This window comes from Nerophis ophidion, linkage group LG23 (assembly GCF_033978795.1).
Source record: "Nerophis ophidion isolate RoL-2023_Sa linkage group LG23, RoL_Noph_v1.0, whole genome shotgun sequence".
NCBI classification, from domain to species: domain Eukaryota; kingdom Metazoa; phylum Chordata; class Actinopteri; order Syngnathiformes; family Syngnathidae; genus Nerophis; species Nerophis ophidion.
The window spans coordinates 16,981,848-17,003,848 of record NC_084633.1 but is presented as its reverse complement, the minus strand read 5'-3'; the positions used below and the strand labels follow the sequence as shown (position 1 = coordinate 17,003,848).

Below are 22,001 nucleotides of genomic sequence, written 5' to 3'. Positions count from 1 at the left end.
CGAAAATGTCGCAGGGGGGGTTCCTACGCAAAAATTCCCAAAAACAGACTCACAAAATTGGTGCTATAGTTGTAGGAAATGTCTCAAAACCTCTTCAGGAGTTCTGATAAAACCCGAAAATGGCAGAAAATGCATATATTTGGAAAACTTTTTTTTTCGCGAAAATGTAAGGGGGGGGGGTCCTTACGCAAAAATTCCAAAAAACAGCCTCGCTTCAGCAGCACAATACTGGTGCTATAGTTATAGGAAATGTCTCAAAACTTCTTCAGGAGTACCGACAAATCCCGAAAATGGCAGAAAATGCATATTTTTGGAAAACTTTTTTTCGCTAAAATGTCATTAGGGCCTTACGCAGAAATTCCAAAAAACAGACTCGCTTCAGCATTACAATACTGGTGCTGTTGTAGGAAATGTCTCAAAACCTCTTCAGGAGTTCCGACAAAACCCAAAAATGGCAGAAAATGCATATTTTTGGAAAACTTTTTTTCGCTAAAATGTCATTAGGGCCTTACGCAGAAATTCCAAAAAACAGACTCGCTTCAGCATCACAATACTGGTGCTGTTGTAGGAAATGTCTCATATTCCCATCAGGAGTGCTGACAAAACCCGAAAATGGCAGAAAATGCATATTTTCTAGTTACTGACGTTGTGTCCTTGGGCAAGACCCTTTACCCACCTGCTCCCAGTGCCACCTACACTGGTTTAAACGTAACTTAGATATTGGGTTTCACTATGTAAAGCGCTTTGAATCACTAGAGAAAAGCGCTATATAAATATAATTCACTTCACTCAGCCACCAAGTGGTAGGCCAGGTAAACTGACATAGATGGGTCAACTGATGCTGAAGCGCATAGTGCAAAGACTTTCTGCACAGTCAGTTGCTACAGAGCTCCTAACTTCATGTGACCTTCCAATTAGCCCACGTACAGTACGCAGAGAGCTTCGTGGAATGGGTTTCCATGGCCGAGCAGCTGCATCTAAGGCATACGTCACCAAGTCCAATGCAAAGCGTGGGATGCAGTGATGTAAAGCACATCGCCACTGGACTCTTAGAGTGGAATTATGGTGTGGGGTTGTTTTTATCAGGAGTTGGGCTTGGCCCCTTAGTTCCAGTGAAAGGAACTTTGAATGATCCAGGATGCCAAAACAGTTTGGACAATTCCATGCTCCCAACCTTGTGGGAACATTTTGGAGCGGGTCCCTTCTTCTTCCAAAATGACTGTGCACAAAGCAAGGTTCATAAAGACATGGATGACAGTCTGGTGTGGATGAACTTGACTGGCCTGCACAGAGTCCTGACCTGAACCCGATAGAACATATTTGGGATGAATTAGAATGGATACTGAGAGCCAGGCCTTCTCCACCGACATCAGTGTGCGCCTTTGGAAGAATGATGGAAAATTCCTATAAACACACTCTGCAACCTTGTGGACAGCCTTCCTAGAAGAGTTGAAGCTGTTATAGCTGCAAAAGGTAGACCGACATCATATTGAACCGCATTGGTTAGGAATGGGATGGCACTTCAAGTTCATATGTTAGCAAATGCAGGTGGCCAAATACTTTTGGCAATATAGTGCATTAGAACAAATCTAGACACACTTTTGGATTGTTTTCTCTTTTAGATATTTATAACATGTCAGCTGAAAGCGAGCTCTGAAATGTGGAGAAGCAGCCCCGTCAACAAGGCCTGCTCTTATGTGCATTCAAGGTAATACACGTTTTATTTTTTTTATTTCTTAATTAAAAATTTGACGGAGACATTTCCTCATTAGATGGATAAACGTGGACGAGAGCGACGAGGTGTGCAGCTGCTGCGAAAGCACCTGCAGCCAGAATTTCCCCAAAAAGGACAATAAAGATACAACACGTCACAACGCGGAAGGTACAAGACGCGTAGTTTCAGTCCTGCAAACATTGCATTTAAGTTGTTTATGTTTCAGGTACCGTTATCTGTGACACCACCATTCTGGGTCCTCTTGTGATTCTACCCACCAAGTAACCAACAAATGAACAATAAATTGTTTTTATTTGGCTGTTTTGTTGCTTTTTGGATGAGAGGTAGGAAAATCTCCCACATTCTCTGAGATGGGTAGGTTTTTGAGTCATACCAAAGACTATAAAAATGGGAGTCATTCCCTCCCTGCTAGGCACTCAGCATCAAGGGTTGGAATTGGGGGTTAAATCACCAAAAATGATTCCCGGGCGTGGCCACCACTGCTGCTCACTGCTCCCCTCACCTCCCAGGGGATGATCAAGGCTTATGGGTCAAATGCAGAAAATAATTTCGCCACACCTAGTGTGTGTGTGTGTGACAATCATTGGTACTTTAACTTTATTCTCAACTGTGCCCCCCCCCCCCTCCCAATGCTATTTTTTCCAAGAGTGGCAATTTTCTCTTTTTTTATTGTGCCTATAGGTTACAAAAAATATTTTCCAAGTTAACTTTAACTCTCCAAGCTGACAGACATCTTTTTTTTTATGTATTTGCTTAAAACATGTTATTGTGGTGGATTGGCCCGAAGCTTAAACTGCAAACAAAGTGGTTTCAGTACAAAAGGTTTATTTACCCATTTCAAAGTACAAGTTGGATTGAATTGTAGACAGCAAAAAATATTTGTAACCCAAATAGGTGAAATTAGATCATCTCCCGCGGCACACCAGACTGGATCTCACGGCCGCGGCACAGTGGTTGAAAACACTGCTGTATAGTACCATTAGTGGCATCCATGAAAAACACAAATCAGCCAAAGGAAAGCAAACTCACTTAGCCGAGGTGTCAAATTACAGAGGATTTTTTTTGTGCAACTTTACACTGCAACAAGTCAGTGTTCAAAAACAAGAAAAAAAAAAATACAAAAATGAGGGGTATTTTTATTTGAACTAAGCAAAATGATCTGCCAATAGAACAAGAACATTTGGCTTGTCAAGACTTTCCAAAACAAGTCAAATTAGCTAACCTCAATGAACTCCAAAATACCTTAAAATAAGTATATTCTCACTAATAACAAGTGGACTTTTCTTCGTAGAAAAAAAGAGACCTTTTTGCTCAATATGTTGAAAAATATTCTTAAATATGCTAACCTTTCTCCGCTCGGGATGGTCTCCTGCTGGCCCCACCATGGACTGCACTCTAACCATTATGTTAGATCCACTATGGACTGGACTTTCACAATATTATGTTAGACCCACTCGACGTCCACATCTGTGGTCCTCTCCAAGGTTTCTCATAGTCATTCACATTGACGTCCCACTGGGTTATGAGGTTTTCCTTATCCTTATTTGGGCTCTGAACCGAGGATGTCGTTGTGGCTTATGCAGCCCTTTGAGACACTTGTGATTTAGGGCTATATAAATAAACATTGATTGATGATTGATTGACAGCATCCTCCGAAGGATTCAGAATCAAGCGAAACCATGCAAATCATATCAAATATTGGGCCACTGGCTTTTTGTATGTTTTCCTCATGTGTCAAGGTCTTTTTGTTTTGCAACTGCTGGCTCCAAAACAACCGTGAATCCCCTAGTCATAACAAACAATCATAACATTTCTTAGAACAGTCAGAACGACCTCAAACTGAACTTTTCCCCCGCATATGATCAGCAGTGGTTCAGAGGTTTTTAGATAGACTTTCTTTTTGGACTAAAAAAGAGACAAAATATGGTATAAAAGTCCGAAATTCCACTACATAATCTTTATAAAATGTAGAGGATATTGTAAATGTTCGGTTCAGGCTGTTTACATAATTGAGGGGCTATTAGACTAGATTAGGGACAGGTGTGGCGCAGTGGAAGAGTGGCCGTGTGCAACCCGAGGTTCCCTGGTTCAATCCCCACCTAGTACTAACCTCGTCACGTCTGTTGTGTCCTGAGCAAGACACTTCACCCTTGCTCCTGATGGGTGCTGGTTAGCGCCTTGCATGGCAGCTCCCTCCATCAGTGTGTGTGAATGGGTAAATGTGGAAGTAGTGTCAAAGCGCTTTGAGTACCTTGAAGGTAGAAAAGCGCTATACAAGTACAACCCATTTACCATTTATTGTATCCTGGCCAGGATTACGGCTGTCATGCCTATGTGATCACGTTTTGTTTTAGTCATGTTCTGTTTGCCTTTTGGCCACTCAGTTCCTGTTTTGCACTTCCTGGTTTGTTTTGTCACCATGACTACCCACTAGTTTTTACCTGTCCTCATGTCTCACACCTGTTTTCACTAATCACCACAGTATTATTTAAGCCTGTCTGTTTCTGTTGTTCATTCTGGCAACTTCACCTCCTTCTCACCGTCTACCACTTTTTATGCCTTCCATGCCAATGATCCATACCCCTTGTCTTAATCCAAGTAAGTTTTTTTTTTTTTTGTTATTCATGCCATTGTGCTAGTGTTTTGTTTTATGTTCATATAAATTGTTCTAGGGGTCACATTTACAGTAAGCTAAGGACTTCTCCCTTCATTGGTATTGTTTTTGAAAACCAGCATTGTAAGTGGTAGACATTTATTTTAGGTCAATCTGCGCACATTTCAGAAAAAAATAGCCCAATTATGCGTAATTGTGGGTTCCTCCGAGGATGTTGTAGTCGTAATGATTTGTGCAGTCCTTTGAGACATTTGTGATTTGGGGCTATATAAATAAACATTGATTGATTGATGGATAATACACGTATCCACTGCAGTAGACGCTGGCCTTTTGAGGTTAAAATGTCAATGCAAGGACTTAACACTGATCCAAGTTCCTCTTTTTAAAAATGTGTTTTTAAGTGTATAGATTTTTTTTTTATTATACAATTTTTGATTTGCTGCAAAAAATGCTGGTCTCAAGTTTTAAACTGACCTCGGGGGCCTGTAAGGCAGACCTGGGCAAATTAAGGCCCGGGGGCCACATGTAAACTTTTCAATCTGGCCCGCCGGACATTCCCAAAAAATAGTTTTAGATGTTTAAGGTGGAAAGTGTAGCTGCCATTATGATGTGCGGTTATGTTTTCTAATGACTGTAAGTCTTCAACTATACTGTCTTTCAATGGTTGGAATCTGCATCCTATACTAGTTACTATTGTCATGTAATTAGTTACTATGGTCATCTAATTACTTACTATGGTCACTATGAGGTATCAGATTGAAGGTGGGGTTTTGTCACTGTTTGTTGCATTTTGGTTGGGTTTCAATTGATTGTAAAATATGTTGTCAATATTCAGTGTTTTATCATTCATAGTTAATATTGTAAATCCCACATTTTTTATTTTCATGTACATTCTGGGTGTCTCATTCAAGAAAAAAATGTCAAATTCCATTCCGTTTTTTTAAGTAACTTTTATCTTTCAATCATTATTGTGAGGTTTTGTATTAGCGTTCCTAAAAATAGATATACCGGCACCCAGAGACACTTTTTTTTTTAAATTATTATTTTTTACATCTAAGTACAATAACTGCCCAGGCCTGCTGTAGGGTTAAAATGTACAGTTAGTTTTTGGCCACTAAATTACAGTACAATATATAAAGTAAATCAAATTTATAAAGTCGGATCAATGTTTCATATATTTGAGGACTTAAAAGTAATTCAATCTTTAGAACACATGACAGAAAGCAATAGATGTGGTTGAATGTTTTATTAAAACAGTCGTTTATTTTAGTAAAATATACACCTTTATGAAATGGCTTAAATATTTAAAATGTGTCATTCAGCCCGGTTAGTTGACAAACTAATATATATATATATATAATACAAAAAATAATTAACATAAAAACTAAAAATTAGCACCTGTTAAATGAACATAAAAACAACAAACTAGCACATGTTTAAGATATGTGTGTATATATATATATGTATGTATATGATGAGGTGGCGACTTGCCCAGGGTGTACCCCGCCTTCCGCCCGATTGTAGCTGAGATAGGCGCCAGCACCCCCTGCGACCCCGAAAGGGAATAAGCGGTAGAAAATGGATGGATGGATGGATATATATATATATATAATTTATAAAGTTTTATCAATATTTCATATATTTGAGGACTTAAAGTAAATTCAACCTTCAGAACACATGACAGCAAGCCATTATTATGGTTGAATGATTTTTTTTAAAACAGTCGTTTATTTTTTGTAAAATATACACCTTATGAAATGTCTTACAATATTTCATAAAGGTATAATTATCAATAACCATTTTAGATGTACTTATTTTAAAAACGAATTCAACATCCCAATTCTTTATGGTCCACTGCAATATTGCTCAAATAAGACATAAAAAGTTATCGTACATTAGTAATCTAAGTCTAAAAAGCATGATTCGCAGTTGTGTTTAAGATTAGGAACCATATAGACGTGACTGCTTGTTGTGGTAGGACAAATTTAAGGTTGTACTTTTATAACGCATGCGCATTAGCCTCTGTTTACCTTCGATATTACCTGTTCTTGGCTAACATTTGCTCTTCAAACCACTACAAAAACAGCAGTTGTCGAAATTTGTCAAATTCAGCCCGGTTAATTAACAAACTAATATATATAATACTAAAATAATTAACATAAAATGAAAAATTAGCACCCGTTTAATGAACATAAAAACTACGAACTAGCACGTGTTTAATGATGTAAGCTTTTCATAAAGGCATAATTATCAATAACCATTTTAGATTTACTTATTTTAAAAACGAATTTAACATCCAATTTCCTTATTGTACACTGCCATATAAACAAGTTATGGTACATTAGTAACCAAACTAAGTCTAAAAGAGCAGTGGTTGTGTTTAAGGTTAGGAACGATATAGACGTGACTGCTTGTTGTGGTAGGACACATTTATGGTTGTACTTTTACTGTTCTTGGCTAATATTTGCTCTTCAAACCACAACAAAAAAACAACTGTTGTCGAAATTTATGTCAAATTCAGTGTTTGAATGAAAAACCAACACATTTTTAATTAACATTAAAACGACAAATTTGTCATATTCAGCCCGGTTAATTGACAAACTAAAATAATACAAAAATTATTTAACTTAAAAAAGAAAAATTAGCACCCGTTTAATGAACATAAAAACGACACACTAGCATGTGTTTAATGATATAAAGTTGGATCAATGTTTCATATATTTGGTGACTTAAAGTAATTCAACCTTTAGAACACATGACAGAAAGCCATTAATATGGTGGAATGATTTCTTAAAACAGTCGTTTATTTTTGTAAAATATACACCTTATGAAATGTCTTAAAACGTTTCATAAAGGCATAATTATCAATAACCATTTTAGATTTGCTTGTTTTAAAAATGAATTTAGCGTCCCATTTCCTTATTGTACACTGCAATATGAACAAGTTATGGTACATTAGTAATCTAAGTCTAAAAGAGCATTAATTGCAGTCGTTCTGTTTAAGGTTAGGAACCATATAGACGTGACTGCTTGTTGTGGTAGGACACATTTAAGGTTGTACATTTACAACGCATGCGCATTAGCCTCTGTTTACCTTCGATATTGCCTATTAATGGCTAACATTTGTTCTTCAAACCACGACAAAAAAACAGCCGTTGTCGAAATTTGTCAAACTCAGTCTGGTTGAATGAAAAACCAACACATTTTTAATTAACATTAAAACGACAATTTAGGACCCGTTTAATGAACATTATAAACGACAAGCTAGCACGTGTTTAATGAACATTAAAACGACAAGCTAGCACATATTTAACGAACAAAACAAACATGTTTACGTCGCAAACGTCGTCATTCCAGGATTCCATTGACGTGGAGGAGAGAGAAGACTTTGACAACGAGGACATTTCAGGCTACAACCAGAAGGTTCAATTGAACTGCTATTACGCCATCTATCTGTACCAGGGCACAAGGTAGCCATCTTTTACTATCACTTTGTTTCATATTTATTTGTTTAGTCCTTCTTCCTCTGTATTTTTATCAATGTTATGACCTTGCCCTGTATTAAAGGCCTACTGAAATGAGATGTTCTTATTTAAACGGGGATAGCAGGTCCATTCTATGCGTCATACTTGATCATTTCGCGATATTGCCATATTTTTGCTGAAAGGATTTAGTAGAGAACATCGACGATAAAGTTCGCAACTTTTGGTCGCTACTAAAAAAGCCTTGCCTGTACCGGAAGTAGCAGACAATGTGCACGTGACGACATCACCGGTTGTGGAGATCCTCACATCCTCACATTCATGGCCACCAGCAGCAAGAGCGATTCGGACCGAGAAAGCAACGATTCCCCCATTAATTTGAGCGAGGATGAAAGATTCGTGGATGAGGATAGTGAGAGTGAAGGACTAGAAAAAAAAAGAAAAGGTAAGGGCAGTGGGAGCGATTCAGATGTTATTAGACACATTTACTAGGATATTTCTGGAAAATCCCTTCTCTACTCATTGTGTTACTAGTGTTTTAGTGAGATTATATGGTACCTGAATGTCGTACGGGTGTGGTGACCGCCAGTGTCTCCGGTGGGAGGCGGTAAGAGAGTCCGCAGCTGCAGGAGGACGCAGGCTCCGCTCATGTCTCCGGTAAGAGCCGATTTATTAGCACAATTTTCTCACCGAAACCCGCCGGTTGACATGTTCGCTTGACCGCTCTGTTCCATAGTAAAGCTTCACCTCCGGGAATGTAAACAAGGAAACACCGGCTGTGTTTGTGTTGCTAAAGGCAGCCGCGATACACCGCTTCCTACCTACATCTTCTCATCTTTGACGTCTCCATTATTAATTGAACAAATTGCAAAAAATTCAGCAACACAGATGTCCAGAATACTGTGTAATTATGCGATTAAAGCAGACTACTTATAGCTTGGATCGGGCTGGAAGAACATGCGTCAGCATACGCGTCATCGTACCATGACGTTTTCAACAGGATACTTCGTGGAAAATTTAAAATTGCAATTTAGTAAACTAAACCGGCCGTATTGGCATATGTTGCAATGTTAATATTTCATCATTGATATATAAACTATCAGACTGCGTGGTCGGTAGTAGTGGCTTTCAGTAGGCCTTTAAGATCTCTGCGTGTGCAAAAAGTGCATGAAACACTAACCAGGTGATGAATGAAACTGTCTTAGATCTGAGGCTACTGGGGAAAATGTGTCTTGGAAGCAAGGGCGAGCAGACTCCACAAGCAGTCAGGAGGACTTTAGGTAACACAGGAGTTGTCCTATTCAACCGCGTCACATCCACAGGCTGCCATGGGAAATGACATTCATCAATTTCTTGCCATTCAGCTTTCTCCATCCGCTTCCTGTTGTGGCTTCAAACCCTCCTCACTGATCCTCGATCAGCTGCTTGTGTCCACGCTGAGCCTTTCTGTCCCTCCCTACAGCTTGACACTGATTGACAGCAGCCTGCCCATGGAGGCCGAACCAGAGCTGCGCATGTACATCTCCAGGAGGCTGAGCAAAGGAGCCCTGCTCGGAGGAATGGGGAACATCGCCACGGTGGAACTCAGGTGGGACCGATATGCCCCCGTCTTCGAAAACTACTTCCAGATCGTCCTACCACTCAATACAGTGGATTCGGAGAGTATTCACAGCGCTTCACTTTTATAGCCTTATTCCGCAATGAAATAAATAACCCATAAATAAATACCACATGTACATAAGTATTGCCAGCTTTTGCTCAATACGTCAGCGCACACAGTCAGTGATACCTCCGGGTCAAGCACTTGTCCATTTGGTTATGGTTTAAGTTTATTTCAAGCATGTTATACAGATACCCTTACTCTAATTGAATAAAATTTGGATGAATTTATTTCAGGAGCAAAACGCTAATCAAAGGGTAAAATCAGTATTTGCATGTGTGAATTTTTTTTTTGCAATACTCGCACAACTTACTTTTAGTTGCAAATGTGACTGAAATGCTCGCACTGTACAGCCTTGACATGTACAGTACATAAGTATTTACAGCCTTTGCGCGATACTTTGTTGATGCACCTTCGGCAGAAATTTCAGCCTCAAATCTTTTTGATTACGATGCCACAAGCATCTTTGGGCATTTTCGCCCATTCCTCTTTGCAGCACCTCTCAAGCTTTCATCCAGGATGTCTCTGAACGTTGCTGCGTTCATCTTAGTGTAGTCAGGGAGATGACCAATAACCTTATGGTCACTCTGTCAAAGCTACAGCATTCCTCTCTGGAGAGAGGAGAACCTACCAGAAGGACACTCATCTCTGCAGCAATCAACCAATCAGGCCTGTATGATATAGTGGTCATATTAAAGCATTTTTTTTGTAAAAAGTTTGCCAAAAGGCACCCGAAAGACTCTTAAGACCATGAGAAACTAAATTTTCTGGTCTGATGAGAGAACTATGGCGTGAATACCAGACAGTGCTCATCAGCGGGCCAATACCATCACTACAGTGAAGCATGGTGGTGGCAGCATCATGCTATGGGGGTGTTTTTCAGCGGCAGGAAATGGGAGACTAGTCAGGATTGAGGGAAAGGTGAATGCAGCAGTATACAGAGACACCCTGGATGAAAACCAACACTTACCACCCAACCCTATGGAGCTTGAGAGGTGCTTCAAAGAGGAATGGGTGAAACTGCCCAAAAACAGGTGTGCCAAGCATGTGGCATCGTATTCAAAAAGACTTGAGGCTGTAATTACTACCAAAGGTGCATCAACAAAGTATTGAGCAAAGGCTGTAAATACTTATGTACTGTCAATGACAGGGATTTATCGAACGAGCATTTCAGTCGCATTTGTAACTAAAAATAGGTTGTGAGAGTATTGGGGAAAAAAAAGTTTCACACGTGCAAATATGGATTCCACCCTTTAATTAGTGTTTTGCTCCTGAAATAATTCCATCCGAATTTGATTAAACTAGAGTAATATCTGTATAAAATGTTTGAAATAAACTTAAACCATAACCAAATGGACAAGTGATTGAGGCAGTTGTGTCACTGATCACTCTTGAGTTTGTGTCCCTGTCTTCTGTGGGAGCAAGGCTATGTGTGAGCTCCAAGTCTTGCAACACACAAGAAAACAAGATCTTAGTTGGAGGAACCGGTCAGTAAAAGACAAAAAAAAAAGTTCACCACCTTAAAACTTGACACAAACCGCATTTTGCGCTAGTGACTACAAGGGTCGGGGGTAATATTGAAACACAAATTAATGATTGAAGTGACAAACTTGCCATCTAAACAATACCCCGTTTGTTGACAAGAACATACAACCATGGGAGCACATTCAATCTATTACTTAAATGGAGGTAACAAACCAATAAACAATTTGGGATCCCCTTCACTACTGAAAGTTTCAAATGAAGGCCTGGTAGAGGCGTTAGTTTATAGGCCAAACTATATCGGGATTTGAGTTTTGGTCCATATCGCCAAGCCCTACACTCGTGTTAGCGACAGTGCTAGCAGAGTTTATGGATGTTCTCTGTGTCTATTTGAGCGTTACAGTAGGCCTCATGTTGGCATTGTGTTTATAAGTGTTAGTGCACATGTGTTAGTGCACATGTGTACCTTGTTTCAGTGTTAATAATGAAAGTGTGATATTTAAGACATTTCAATCAATCAATGTTTATTTATATAGCCCTAAATCACAAGTGTTTCAAAGAGCTGCACAAGCCACGACGACATTCTCGGTTCAGATCCCACATAAGGGCAAGGAAAAACTCACAACCCAGTGGGATGTCAATGAGAATGACTATGAGAAACCTTGGAGAGGACCGTAGATGTGGGTGGAAAAAGGGGGTTCTATTTAAAGGCGAGAGCATACATATGAGTTTTAAAATGGGACTTAAATGCTTCTACTGAGGTAGCATCTTTAACTTTTACCATAGGGCATTCCATAGTACTGGAGCGCGAATAGAAAACGCTCTATAGCCCGCAGACTTTTTTTGGGGCTCTGGGAATCACTAATAAGCGAGAGTTCTTTGAATGCAGATTTCTTGCCGGGACATATGGTACAATACAATCGGCAAGATAGGATGGAGCTAGACCGTGTAGTATTTTATATGTAAGTAGTAAAACCTTAAAGTCACATTTAAGGAAGCCAGTGCAGGTGAGCCAGTATAGGCATATATGTATGTATATATACAGTATAGGAGTAATATGATCGAACCTTCTTGTCAAAAGTCCAGCAGTCGCATTTTGTACTAACTGTAATCTTTTAATGCTAGACATTGGGGAGACCTGAAAATAATACGTTTCAATAATCGAGACGAGGCGTAACAAAAGCATGAATAATGATCTCAGCGTCGAAAATTTCATATTGCTCCTAAATTTTTTCTGTGCTACAAAAAAAATGTTGTGCTACTAATTGTTTTCATTTAGTAGCCCCAATGCTACTAGTGAAAAAGCTAAGCATGCAACCCGGCATGTGATTTATTTTTTGTTATAAATTTTCCATTTTGAGATGAGACTGTAACATACAAAAATGTGTAAAAAGTGAAACGCTGTGAGTACTTAGTGGATGCACTGTAAAGTATAAAGTATGTCTGTCTCCAGTGTTCCAGAGCAGGCAGTGGGCTGCTATTGTTGCCTCCTGGAGCAGGAAAGATCCCCCGACCAACCCGATGCAGACGGCAACGGATACGTCATCTGCTTCCTGGGAGGTTCTGAAAAAGGACTCAACTTATATCCTATTTTTTTTCCCCAAATGAGCGCATTATTCGTTTTCACCACGCCTGATGAGCCTTGACTGCACGCACATACAGACTGGAGCTCGACAAATACGTCCAAGGCCTTCACAGCAGCCTGCAAACCCCAGAGGTACGGAATGAGTCACTTTTGAGAATGTGAATGCACCATTAAAAGCCCGCATAAAGCCTTGCGATCAGAGATGGGTGGAGTAGCCAGAAGTTGGACTCAAGTAAGAGTGCTATATCTTTAGAGCAGGGGTGTCTAACTGGTTTTCATTGAGGGGCCACATTGTTGTTATGACTGCCCTCAAAGTGCTGCTTGTAGAATAGAATAGAATGGACTTCATTGTCATTATATTTGCATATAACGAGATTAAGGACTCCAATTTAAGGTGCGGTAGTGGGAACATATATGGAATAAAAAAAAATCACATAAGTAATAAAGATAAAATATAAGAATTTAAATAAACAGACCGCTCTCCAATAAAAACAATAAGCAATCTTGTACAATATACAAAAAACTGTACAATATACAGAACAAAACGGGACTGGAGTAATAAAGTTGTGACGTATTGCACTCGAAGGGTCATATTGCACAGTAGGGTATTGGTGTAGGACAGTGGGGGTACTTGAAGGTATGCCAAGGGGTACGGGAGATTTTTCAAAAATATTCTAAAAATAGCAACAATTAAAAAATCCTTTATAAATATATTTATTGAATGATACTTTAACAAAATATGAATTTAAGTTCATAAACTGTGAAAAGAAATGCAATATTCAGTGTTGACAGCTAGATTTTTTGTGGACATGTTCCATAAATATTAGAATTAAGTTGATGAATCCAGATGGATCTCTATTACAATCCCCAAAGAGGGCACTTTAAGTTGATGTTTACTTCTATGTGTAGAAATCTTTATTTAGAATCGAATCACTTGTTTATTTTTCAGCAAGTTTTTAGTTATTTTTATATTCTTTTTCCCCAAATAGTTCAAGAAAGACCACTACAAATGAGCAATATTTTGCACTGTTATACAATTTAATAAATCAGAAACCGATGACATAGTGATGTATTTTACTTCTTTATCTCTTTTATTCAACCAAAAATTATTTGCTCTGATTAGGGGGTACATGAATTAAAAAAAATGTTCACAGGGGGTACATCACTGAAAAAAGGCTGAGAACCACTGGTGTAGGATATTGTATAGGGGTGAATAATTTATTATAAGTTTGAATTCAGGATGGTGACAGCTGTGGGAAAGAAGCTGTCTCCGAGCCTGTTCTGCCTCTGATGCACCTGTAGCGCCTGCCCGATGGTAACAGGTGGAAGCTACGGTGTGTTCCGTACTTGGTGATTTTTTTTGCTCTGATGAAGCAACAGAGCTGTAACATGACAATGAAGGATTGATCCCTATATTATTACACAATTGCCTATGCATTTGATTATTACATATACAGTACAGGCCAAAAGTTTGGACGCACCTTCTCCTAATTCAATGCGATTTCTTTATTTACATGACTATTTACATTGTAGATTGTCACTGAAGGCATCAAAACTATGAATGAACACATGTGGAGTTATGTACTTAACAAAAAAGGTGAAATAGCTGAAAAATATGTTTTATATTCTAGTTTCTTCAAAATAGCCACCTTTTACTCTGATTACTGCTTCGCACGCTCGTGGCATTCTCTCCATGAGCTTCAAGCACACCTGTAAAATGAAAACCATTTCAGGGGACTACTTCTTGAAGCTCGTGGAGAGAATGCCAAGAGTCTGCAAAGCATTAATCAGAGCAAAGGATGGCTATTTTTGAAGAAACTAGAATATTAAACATGTTTCAGTTATTTCACCTTTTTTTGTTAAGTGTTCGTTCATAGTTTTGATGCCCTCAGTGACAATCTACAATGTAAATAGTCATGAAAATAAAGAAAACATATTGAATGAGGTGTGTCCAAACTTTTGGTCTGTACTGAATATTTATTTTACATACACTATAAAAAAAAAAAAGAAACAACCCTGTGGATTTTATGGTAAACAAAAACAGCAGCTCAGTTGCCAGAATTTTACCGTTCTATTTCGGTGGTTTTAACATCATCCATCCATTTTCTACCGCTTGTCCCTTTCGGGTTCCAACATCATATTACTGTAAATGCAAATACAGTCATTTTTACAGCGTACAATTTAATGATAGCCTGTTTTGAAATCATAAATCAAGCAGATATTTAGGGGTTTGTTTTTATTGAAACAGTTTGTTTTATTTATGATGTCATAATATTTGTTGCAATATTTGACAATATTCTAGTTTAAAAGATATGCAATTGCATGTCTTTTTTTTCTGTCAAAATGGAAAGACTTTTCCACTTTACATCAGTCCATCTTCAATGAGCTCGGGCCCAGCGAAGCCGGCAGCATTTTTGGGCGTTGTTGATAAATGGCTTTCGCTTTGCATTGTAAAGTTTTAACTTGCACTTACAGATGTAGCGACAAACTGTAGTTACTGACAGTGGTCTCCTGAAGTGTTCCTGAGCCCATGTGGTGATATCTTTTACACACTGATGTCGCTTTTTGATGCAGTACCACCTGAGGGATCGAATGTCACGATCATTCAATGTTTGTTTTCAGCCTTGGGATGGAAGGTCCGTAATATCGCTTACGTGTAGTGATTTCTCCAGATTCTCTGAAACCTTTTTGATGATATTACGGACCGTAGATGGTGAAATCCCTAAATTCCTTGCAATAGCTGGTTGAGAAATGTTGTTCTTAAACTGTTGGACAATTTGCTCACGCATTTGTTGACAAAGTGGTTACCTTCGTCCCATCCTTGTTTGTGAATGACTGAGCATTTCATGGAAGATGCTTTTATACCCAATCGTGGCACCGACCGGTTCCCAATGAGCCTGTTTACCTGTGGGATGTTTCATATAAGTGTTTGATGAGCATTCCTCAACTTTCTCAGTCTTTTTTGCCTCATGTGCCAGCTTTTTTGAAACATGTTGCAGGCATCAAATTCCAAATGAGCTCATATTTGCAAAAAATAACAAAGTTTACCAGTTGGAACATTAAATATCTTGTCTTTGCAGTCTATTCAATTGAATATAAGTTGAAAAGGATTTACAAATCATTGTATTCTGTTTTTATTTACCATTTACACAACGTGCTAACTTCACTGGTTTTGGGGTTTTGTACTTAGAAAATGTGTAGTTTACACATTCCGTCTTGTCAGAGCATCTACATCAGGGGTGTCAAACTCAAATACAGAGTGGGCCAAAATTTTAAACGGAACAAAGCCGCGGGCCAAGGTTGAACAAATTAACCTTTTAATAGGGACCCAAACAAGTTTTGCATTAAATATTGAACAAGCAAAGCTTATATAACTTTAGTGACATGCAAAATCAAGTTTTAAATAATAATAATTAAAAAAATATCAATGGCATATCAAAAAATAATTTAAATAAAAATGTTACACCTTTTTTTCTATTTGCAATCTTCTGGGGTAAATATATATTTTTTTCCACAGGCTAATAATACATTTGAAAATAAAACAACAATAATGAATGAACCAAACATTCAAGCCTTGAAGTAGCAAGAGAAAATGCATGAATAAAAAGTTTCCCGGAAGAGTTAGTGCTGCAAGGAGTTCTGGGTATTTGTTCTGTTGTGTTACGGTGCAGATGTTCACCCGATATGTGTTAGTCATTCTTGTTTGGTGTGGGTTCACAGTGTGGCGCATATTTGTAAAAGTGCTAAAGTTGTTTATACGGCCACCCTCAGTGTGACCTGTATGGCTGTTGACCAAGTATGCCTTGCATTCACTTGTGCGTGTCTGTGTGTGTGTGTGTGTGTGTGTGTGTGTGTGTGTGTGTGTGTGTGTGTGTGTAAAAGCCACAAATATTATGTGACACGCTGTTAGTATGGAGAAAAAGCGGACGTGACGACAGGTTGTAGAGAACGCTAAAGGCAGTGCCTTAAATGCACGCCCCCAATATATTTGTCCAGGTGGAAATCGGTAGAAATTCCGGAGAATGTTTTTTTCGGGAGGCGCACTGAACTTCGGGAGTCTACCGGGAAAATTAGGAGGGTTGGCAAGTATGAGTATTAGCGGTGAATGCGGTGTTACAGCGGCACCGACGCTTATAACACAGGCGGGCCAGGTCTAATGTTAAATTGATATTGCCTCAAGGGCCAAATTAAATTACACGGCGGGCCAGCGTTTGACACCCATGATCTACAAGCTGGAAAATGTTGACGTGAATCAGCGCCCTCTGTTAAATTCACAGCTCCAGCATTCCTTCCCCCTGCGGCGAGCATCATCAAAAATATTTCCAATTTAGAGCTGGGAAAAGAAGTTGGCAAATGGTCAGGGATAGACTGTTGAGGATTGTAGTGAAATGTAACAACAATAACACACGTGTGGTTGTCTCCAGCTGCAGAACTTGGAGACAGAGCTGCGTCCCTACCTGAGTCGCTGGTACGAGGAGTCGGTGATGCACGTTCAGCGCGTGGTGCAGCTGGTCCACTGCAACATCAGCTTCCTGCTGCACGCTGTGAGTCTTCTTGGCTTGTTTCAAACTACTACAAGCTTGCTGCAAGTTTGATTGATTGATTGTGCAGTGCAGTACATATTCCGTGCAATTGACCACTAAAGCAGTGGTTCTCAAATGGGGGTACTTGAAGGTATGCCAAGGGGTACGTGAGATTTTAAAAAAATATTCTAAAAATATCAACAATTCAAAAATACTTTATAAATATATTTATTTAATAATACTTCAACAAAATATGAATGTAAGTTCATAAACTGTGAAAAAAACAACAACAATGCAATATTCAGTGTTGAGAGCTAGATTTTTTGTGGACATGTTCCATAAATATTGATGTTAAAGAATTCTTTTTTTCGAAGAAATGTTTAGAATTAAGTTGATGAATCCAGATGGATCTCTATTACAATCCCCAAAGTGGGCACTTTAAGTTGATGATTACTTCTATGTGTAGAAATCTTTATTTATAATTGAATTACATGTTTATTTTTCAACCAGTTTTTAGTTGTTTTTTTTACTTTTTTTTCCAAATAGTTCAAGAAAGACCACTACAAATGAGCAATATTTTGCACTGTTATACAATTTATTAAATCAGAAACATGATGACATAGTGCTGTATTTTACTTCTTTATCTCTTTTTTTCAACCAAAAATGCTTTGCTCTGATTATGGGGTACTTGAATTAAAAAAAAATGTTCACAGGGGGTACATCACTGAAAAAAGGTTGAGAACCACTGCACTAAACGGTAACACCCAAATAGGTTTTTCAACTTGTTTTTTCAAACATTGATCAGTTTATAAGTCCTGCTTGGTGTCACTTTTTACAAGTCAAAATACAAATATTCTTCAGCTAAGTATTTTTATGAATATGTATTCATTATTTCTACATATTTGCTCTTTAAAAAACATTTAATATTTACCATTTCATTTCCATTTTGTTAAGTTCTGTGGATGTTTTGGTAAAAATATCATGAATATATGAATTGGTCATGTAATAATAAATAGATGTGTTCAATATAATTACTCCAAATTATGTTGGCCTTTTTTTTAGTTATTTAGTGAATAAAAAAAAAAAAAAAAGATTTGGTATTTCAATTTTATTGTTTTGTTTATTTAAATTTTGCACAAGTGCCTTGATAAAAATATTAAGTATTTGAAAAGTACTGTATATAATAACATAATATGAATATGTGGAATTCATTCATTAAATTGTGAAATGTGTTGACAAATAATTGTATTGAGAACATCTATTTATCCCTTTTGTGACCAATTTGTGTATTTGTTATTATGGCACATGGTTGGTATGGCTTTTTACCCCCAATGATTTGTATTCATGTCATAGGAAAAGGTGCAAATGGTACGAGTTATTTTTTGTAGATAAATAGGCATTTTGAATTCATTTTTTTGTTGTTATGGTGTATTTTATATAGAATTTATTGATCTATTTTAGCCTGGTAAAAAAGTGAAGGGGAAGGCTAAATCTAAACCACTGTAACCTCGGTATGTATGTATGTGTGTGTGTGTGTGTGTATTTATATATATATATATATATATATATATATATAAATATATACACACACATATTTATATATATATACACACACATATTTATATATATATATACACACATATTTATACTTATGTAAGTATGTGTGCGTGTATATATATACAGACATACTCATATATACATATATATATATATATATATATATATATATATATATATATATATATATATATATATATATATATACACATACATACGTATATACAGTATATATATACTATATATATATATATATATATATATATATATATATATATATATATATATATACTTGTTGATCACAAAAAATATTCATGAAGGTTGCTTCTTTTATGAATTTATTATGGGTCTACTGAACATGTGAGCAAATCTGCTGGGTCAAAAGTATACATTACAGCAACATACACAGAGGTGGGTAGAGAAGCCAGAAATTGTACTCAAGTAAGAGTACTTTTACTTTAGAGATTTATTACTCAAGTAAAAGTAAGGAGTAGTCACCCAAATATTTACTTGAGTAAAAGTAAAAAGTATGTTGTGAAAAAACTACTCAAGTACTGAGTAACTGATGAATAACCTGTTTGTTTAATGATTACGGCAACAAATAATGCACAAAAACATAAAAATAGCAATGAGCAAATTCAGAGCCATGAATATCTCTGAAGCAACTAAAACAATGATGTATATTAAATAATAGTACATTAAAATACAAAAAATGAAGGCACATTGAGCCAAAATAACTTAACAGCACCATAGGCTCAATAGGCATTCATTGATTGATTGATTGATTGATTGAAACTTGTATTAGTAGATTGCACAGTACAGTACATATTCCGTACAATTGACCACTAAATGGTAACACCCCAATAAGTTTTTCAACGTTTATCAATTACTTAATAAATGACCAAGTCGAGGTGATCTACCTCATATATACATACACACACATATCGTTTATACACACACATATCATATATATATATTAATATGTATATATACAGTATATAATTTATATTTATTTATTTTGCCGTTTTTGTTGACATGTTATAGGTATTTTAATGAATATACATGCATGTTTAACATATAGATTCCTATCTTTCATGAAGACAAGAATATAAGTTGGTGTATTACCTGATTCTGATGACTTGCATTCTAGTGCTGATAACGTCCACGTTTTCAAATGGAGGAGAAAAGAAGTTCCTCTTTTCTGTCTAATACCACATGAAAGTCGTTGTTTTTTGGCATCTTATTTGTCCAGCTTCCATATTCGTTTTTATACACTTTACAAGAAATACATTGGCGGAAAACGCCGTAGCTTCTTAGCTTGTTTGCGCTGGCTTTCGGAGACTCTTATTTTGTTAGCGCAGGCGCGATGGAGCGGCGCTTTTATTGTGAAGACAGGAAGTGTGCGGTCAGTCTTTAGGCTTTTGACGGGAAGTACGGTTGAAATAAAAAGTGTCTTTTTTCCTTTACACTTTTGATTGATTGATTGAAACGTGTATTATTAGATTGCACAGTACAGTACATATTCCGTACAATTGACCACTAAATGGTAACACCCCAATACGTTTTTCAACTTCTTTAAGTCGGGTCATGTGACCACCTGGCTCCGTTTGATTGGTCCAACGTCACCAGTGACTGCATGTGATTGGTGAAACGCAGGCATGCGTGGATTCTACTTTGAAGTTTTGTCATAAACCAAAACAAACATTAACAGATCGATAAAAAAAAAAGTAGTGAGTAGCGAGCTGAATGTAGATAAATGGAACGCAGTAAAAGTAGCGTTTCTTCTCTATAAATATACTCAAGCAAAAGTAAAAGTATGTTGCATAAAAAGTACAATTTATCCCAAAAGTTACTCAAGTAAATGTAACGGAGTAAATGTAGCGTGTTACCACCCACCTCTGAACATACATGATCAATTTTGGTGATGTAGAAAAGTTACAATCAAGTCAAATGAGCTTCATGGCCTCTTAACTTCATGTGTGTGATTATGATTGATAACACCTGTTGACTTCTGTGAGGCCATTTAAATTGGGCTCATGTGATGCACTCACGGCATAGCTCGGTGGCATAGCTCGGTTGGTAGAGTGGCCGTGCCAGCAACTTGAGGGTTGCAGGTTCGATTCCCACTTGTGCCATCCTAGTTACTGCCGTTGTGTCCTTGGGCAAGGACACTTTACCCACCTGCTCCCAGTGCCACCCACACTGGTTTAAATGTAACTTAGATATTGGGTGTCACTATGTAAAGCGCTTTGAGTCACTTGAGAAAAGCGCTATATAAATATAATTCACTTCATTAGACTCGGTTACAAACGCGACAATGGGAAAGCCAAAGGAACTTGGTACAGATCTGAAAAAAATGAATCATTGACTTGAACAAGTCAGGAAAGCCATTTCCAAAGCATCTTAAAGTCCCAAGAGCAACTATAAAGACAATTGCTGCAAGTATGAAGTGCATGGCACAGTTTTGTCACTGCCACGATCAGGAAGAAAAATGCTGCTGAGAGAAAAATGGTCAGGGTGATCAAGAAGTCAACCGGGAACCACCGATATATACCACGACTGGAATTTGATGTGGGTTTACAGAACATTTTGGAAGAATGTTAAATTGTAATGGTATTTCTTTTGTCTGCAGGCATCATGAATTACTCACTGACTTCCATACATGTTCCCTAAAAGTGTTTGTCCTTCATCAGGCCCTGAGTCACAAGCAGGTGGACGTGACCAACGCAGACGAGAGGACCAAAGCGGACGTGTCCAGGTGAGTGGACACGTCCGCAGCTGTGTTGTGTGATGTCCACCCTGACTCTGATGTGGTCGCTGGTCAGGTTCATCAAGGCGGCGAGCCTGCAGGGTCTCTCCCAGCAGGACAGCACAGCAGCCTCTCTGTGCAAGGCCATGTCCGAGGACACGCACTCTGACCTCATCATTGACTGCTCACTGAGCCCGCCCACCCTCGCCAACACCCGTGAGCCACGCCCACCAGACTCCACCTTCAATGTTACTCTCCCCAAGCACGTCTTTCTGGTCCCCACAGGAAGTAATCGTTTCTGCGATGACTGGAGTCAAGCCTTTCTGAACGCGGCAGAACGAGGAAACCCTTTCCTGCTCCGACAGATCCTGGAGAACTTCAAACTGAAGGTAGGAGCAGATTACACGGCAGCACCTCTGCTGGTGGCACCAAGTACTGCACCACCTGTCACTCGGGTCATAGATACTTATGTAGGTGGAACACTGCACTGTACTTCATCAGCTACATGAGCTCATTTACTCAACTGCAGAGAGTGTCAGGCATCCTTTAAGGTGGGAGTCTATCAACAGGGAATATTCTTCACTAAAATAAGATATTATTGTGTGAATGCTCCA

General features: G+C 38.1%; 2 protein-coding genes across 4 annotated transcripts in view; both read left to right on the top strand.

Annotated features, from left to right (window-relative positions):
* Window positions 1-2,033, top strand: part of LOC133541559 (zona pellucida sperm-binding protein 3-like) — a 30,880-nt gene extending 28,847 nt beyond the window's left edge. For both annotated transcript variants that reach the window (XM_061885028.1, XM_061885029.1), the window contains exons 7-9: window positions 1,623-1,708; window positions 1,773-1,882; window positions 1,941-2,033. In XM_061885028.1, the coding sequence (XP_061741012.1) occupies window positions 1,623-1,708; window positions 1,773-1,882; window positions 1,941-1,999 (255 nt within the window). In that variant the 3' untranslated portion in view covers window positions 2,000-2,033. The remainder of the gene's footprint in view (window positions 1-1,622; window positions 1,709-1,772; window positions 1,883-1,940) is intronic.
* Window positions 2,034-7,397: 5,364 nt separating this feature from the next.
* lg23h17orf75 (linkage group 23 C17orf75 homolog) overlaps window positions 7,398-22,001 on the top strand; it is a 19,868-nt gene continuing 5,264 nt past the window's right edge. Inside the window, exons 1-9 of one of the 2 annotated variants that reach the window (XM_061885026.1) lie at window positions 7,398-7,819; window positions 9,037-9,111; window positions 9,294-9,419; window positions 12,427-12,558; window positions 12,633-12,690; window positions 16,983-17,102; window positions 21,332-21,396; window positions 21,464-21,603; window positions 21,673-21,776. In XM_061885026.1, coding sequence (XP_061741010.1) covers window positions 7,677-7,819; window positions 9,037-9,111; window positions 9,294-9,419; window positions 12,427-12,558; window positions 12,633-12,690; window positions 16,983-17,102; window positions 21,332-21,396; window positions 21,464-21,603; window positions 21,673-21,776 — 963 coding nt within the window. In that variant the 5' untranslated portion in view covers window positions 7,398-7,676. The remainder of the gene's footprint in view (window positions 7,820-9,036; window positions 9,112-9,293; window positions 9,420-12,426; window positions 12,559-12,632; window positions 12,691-16,982; window positions 17,103-21,331; window positions 21,397-21,463; window positions 21,604-21,672; window positions 21,777-22,001) is intronic. The other variant, XM_061885027.1, reaches the window with a different exon arrangement.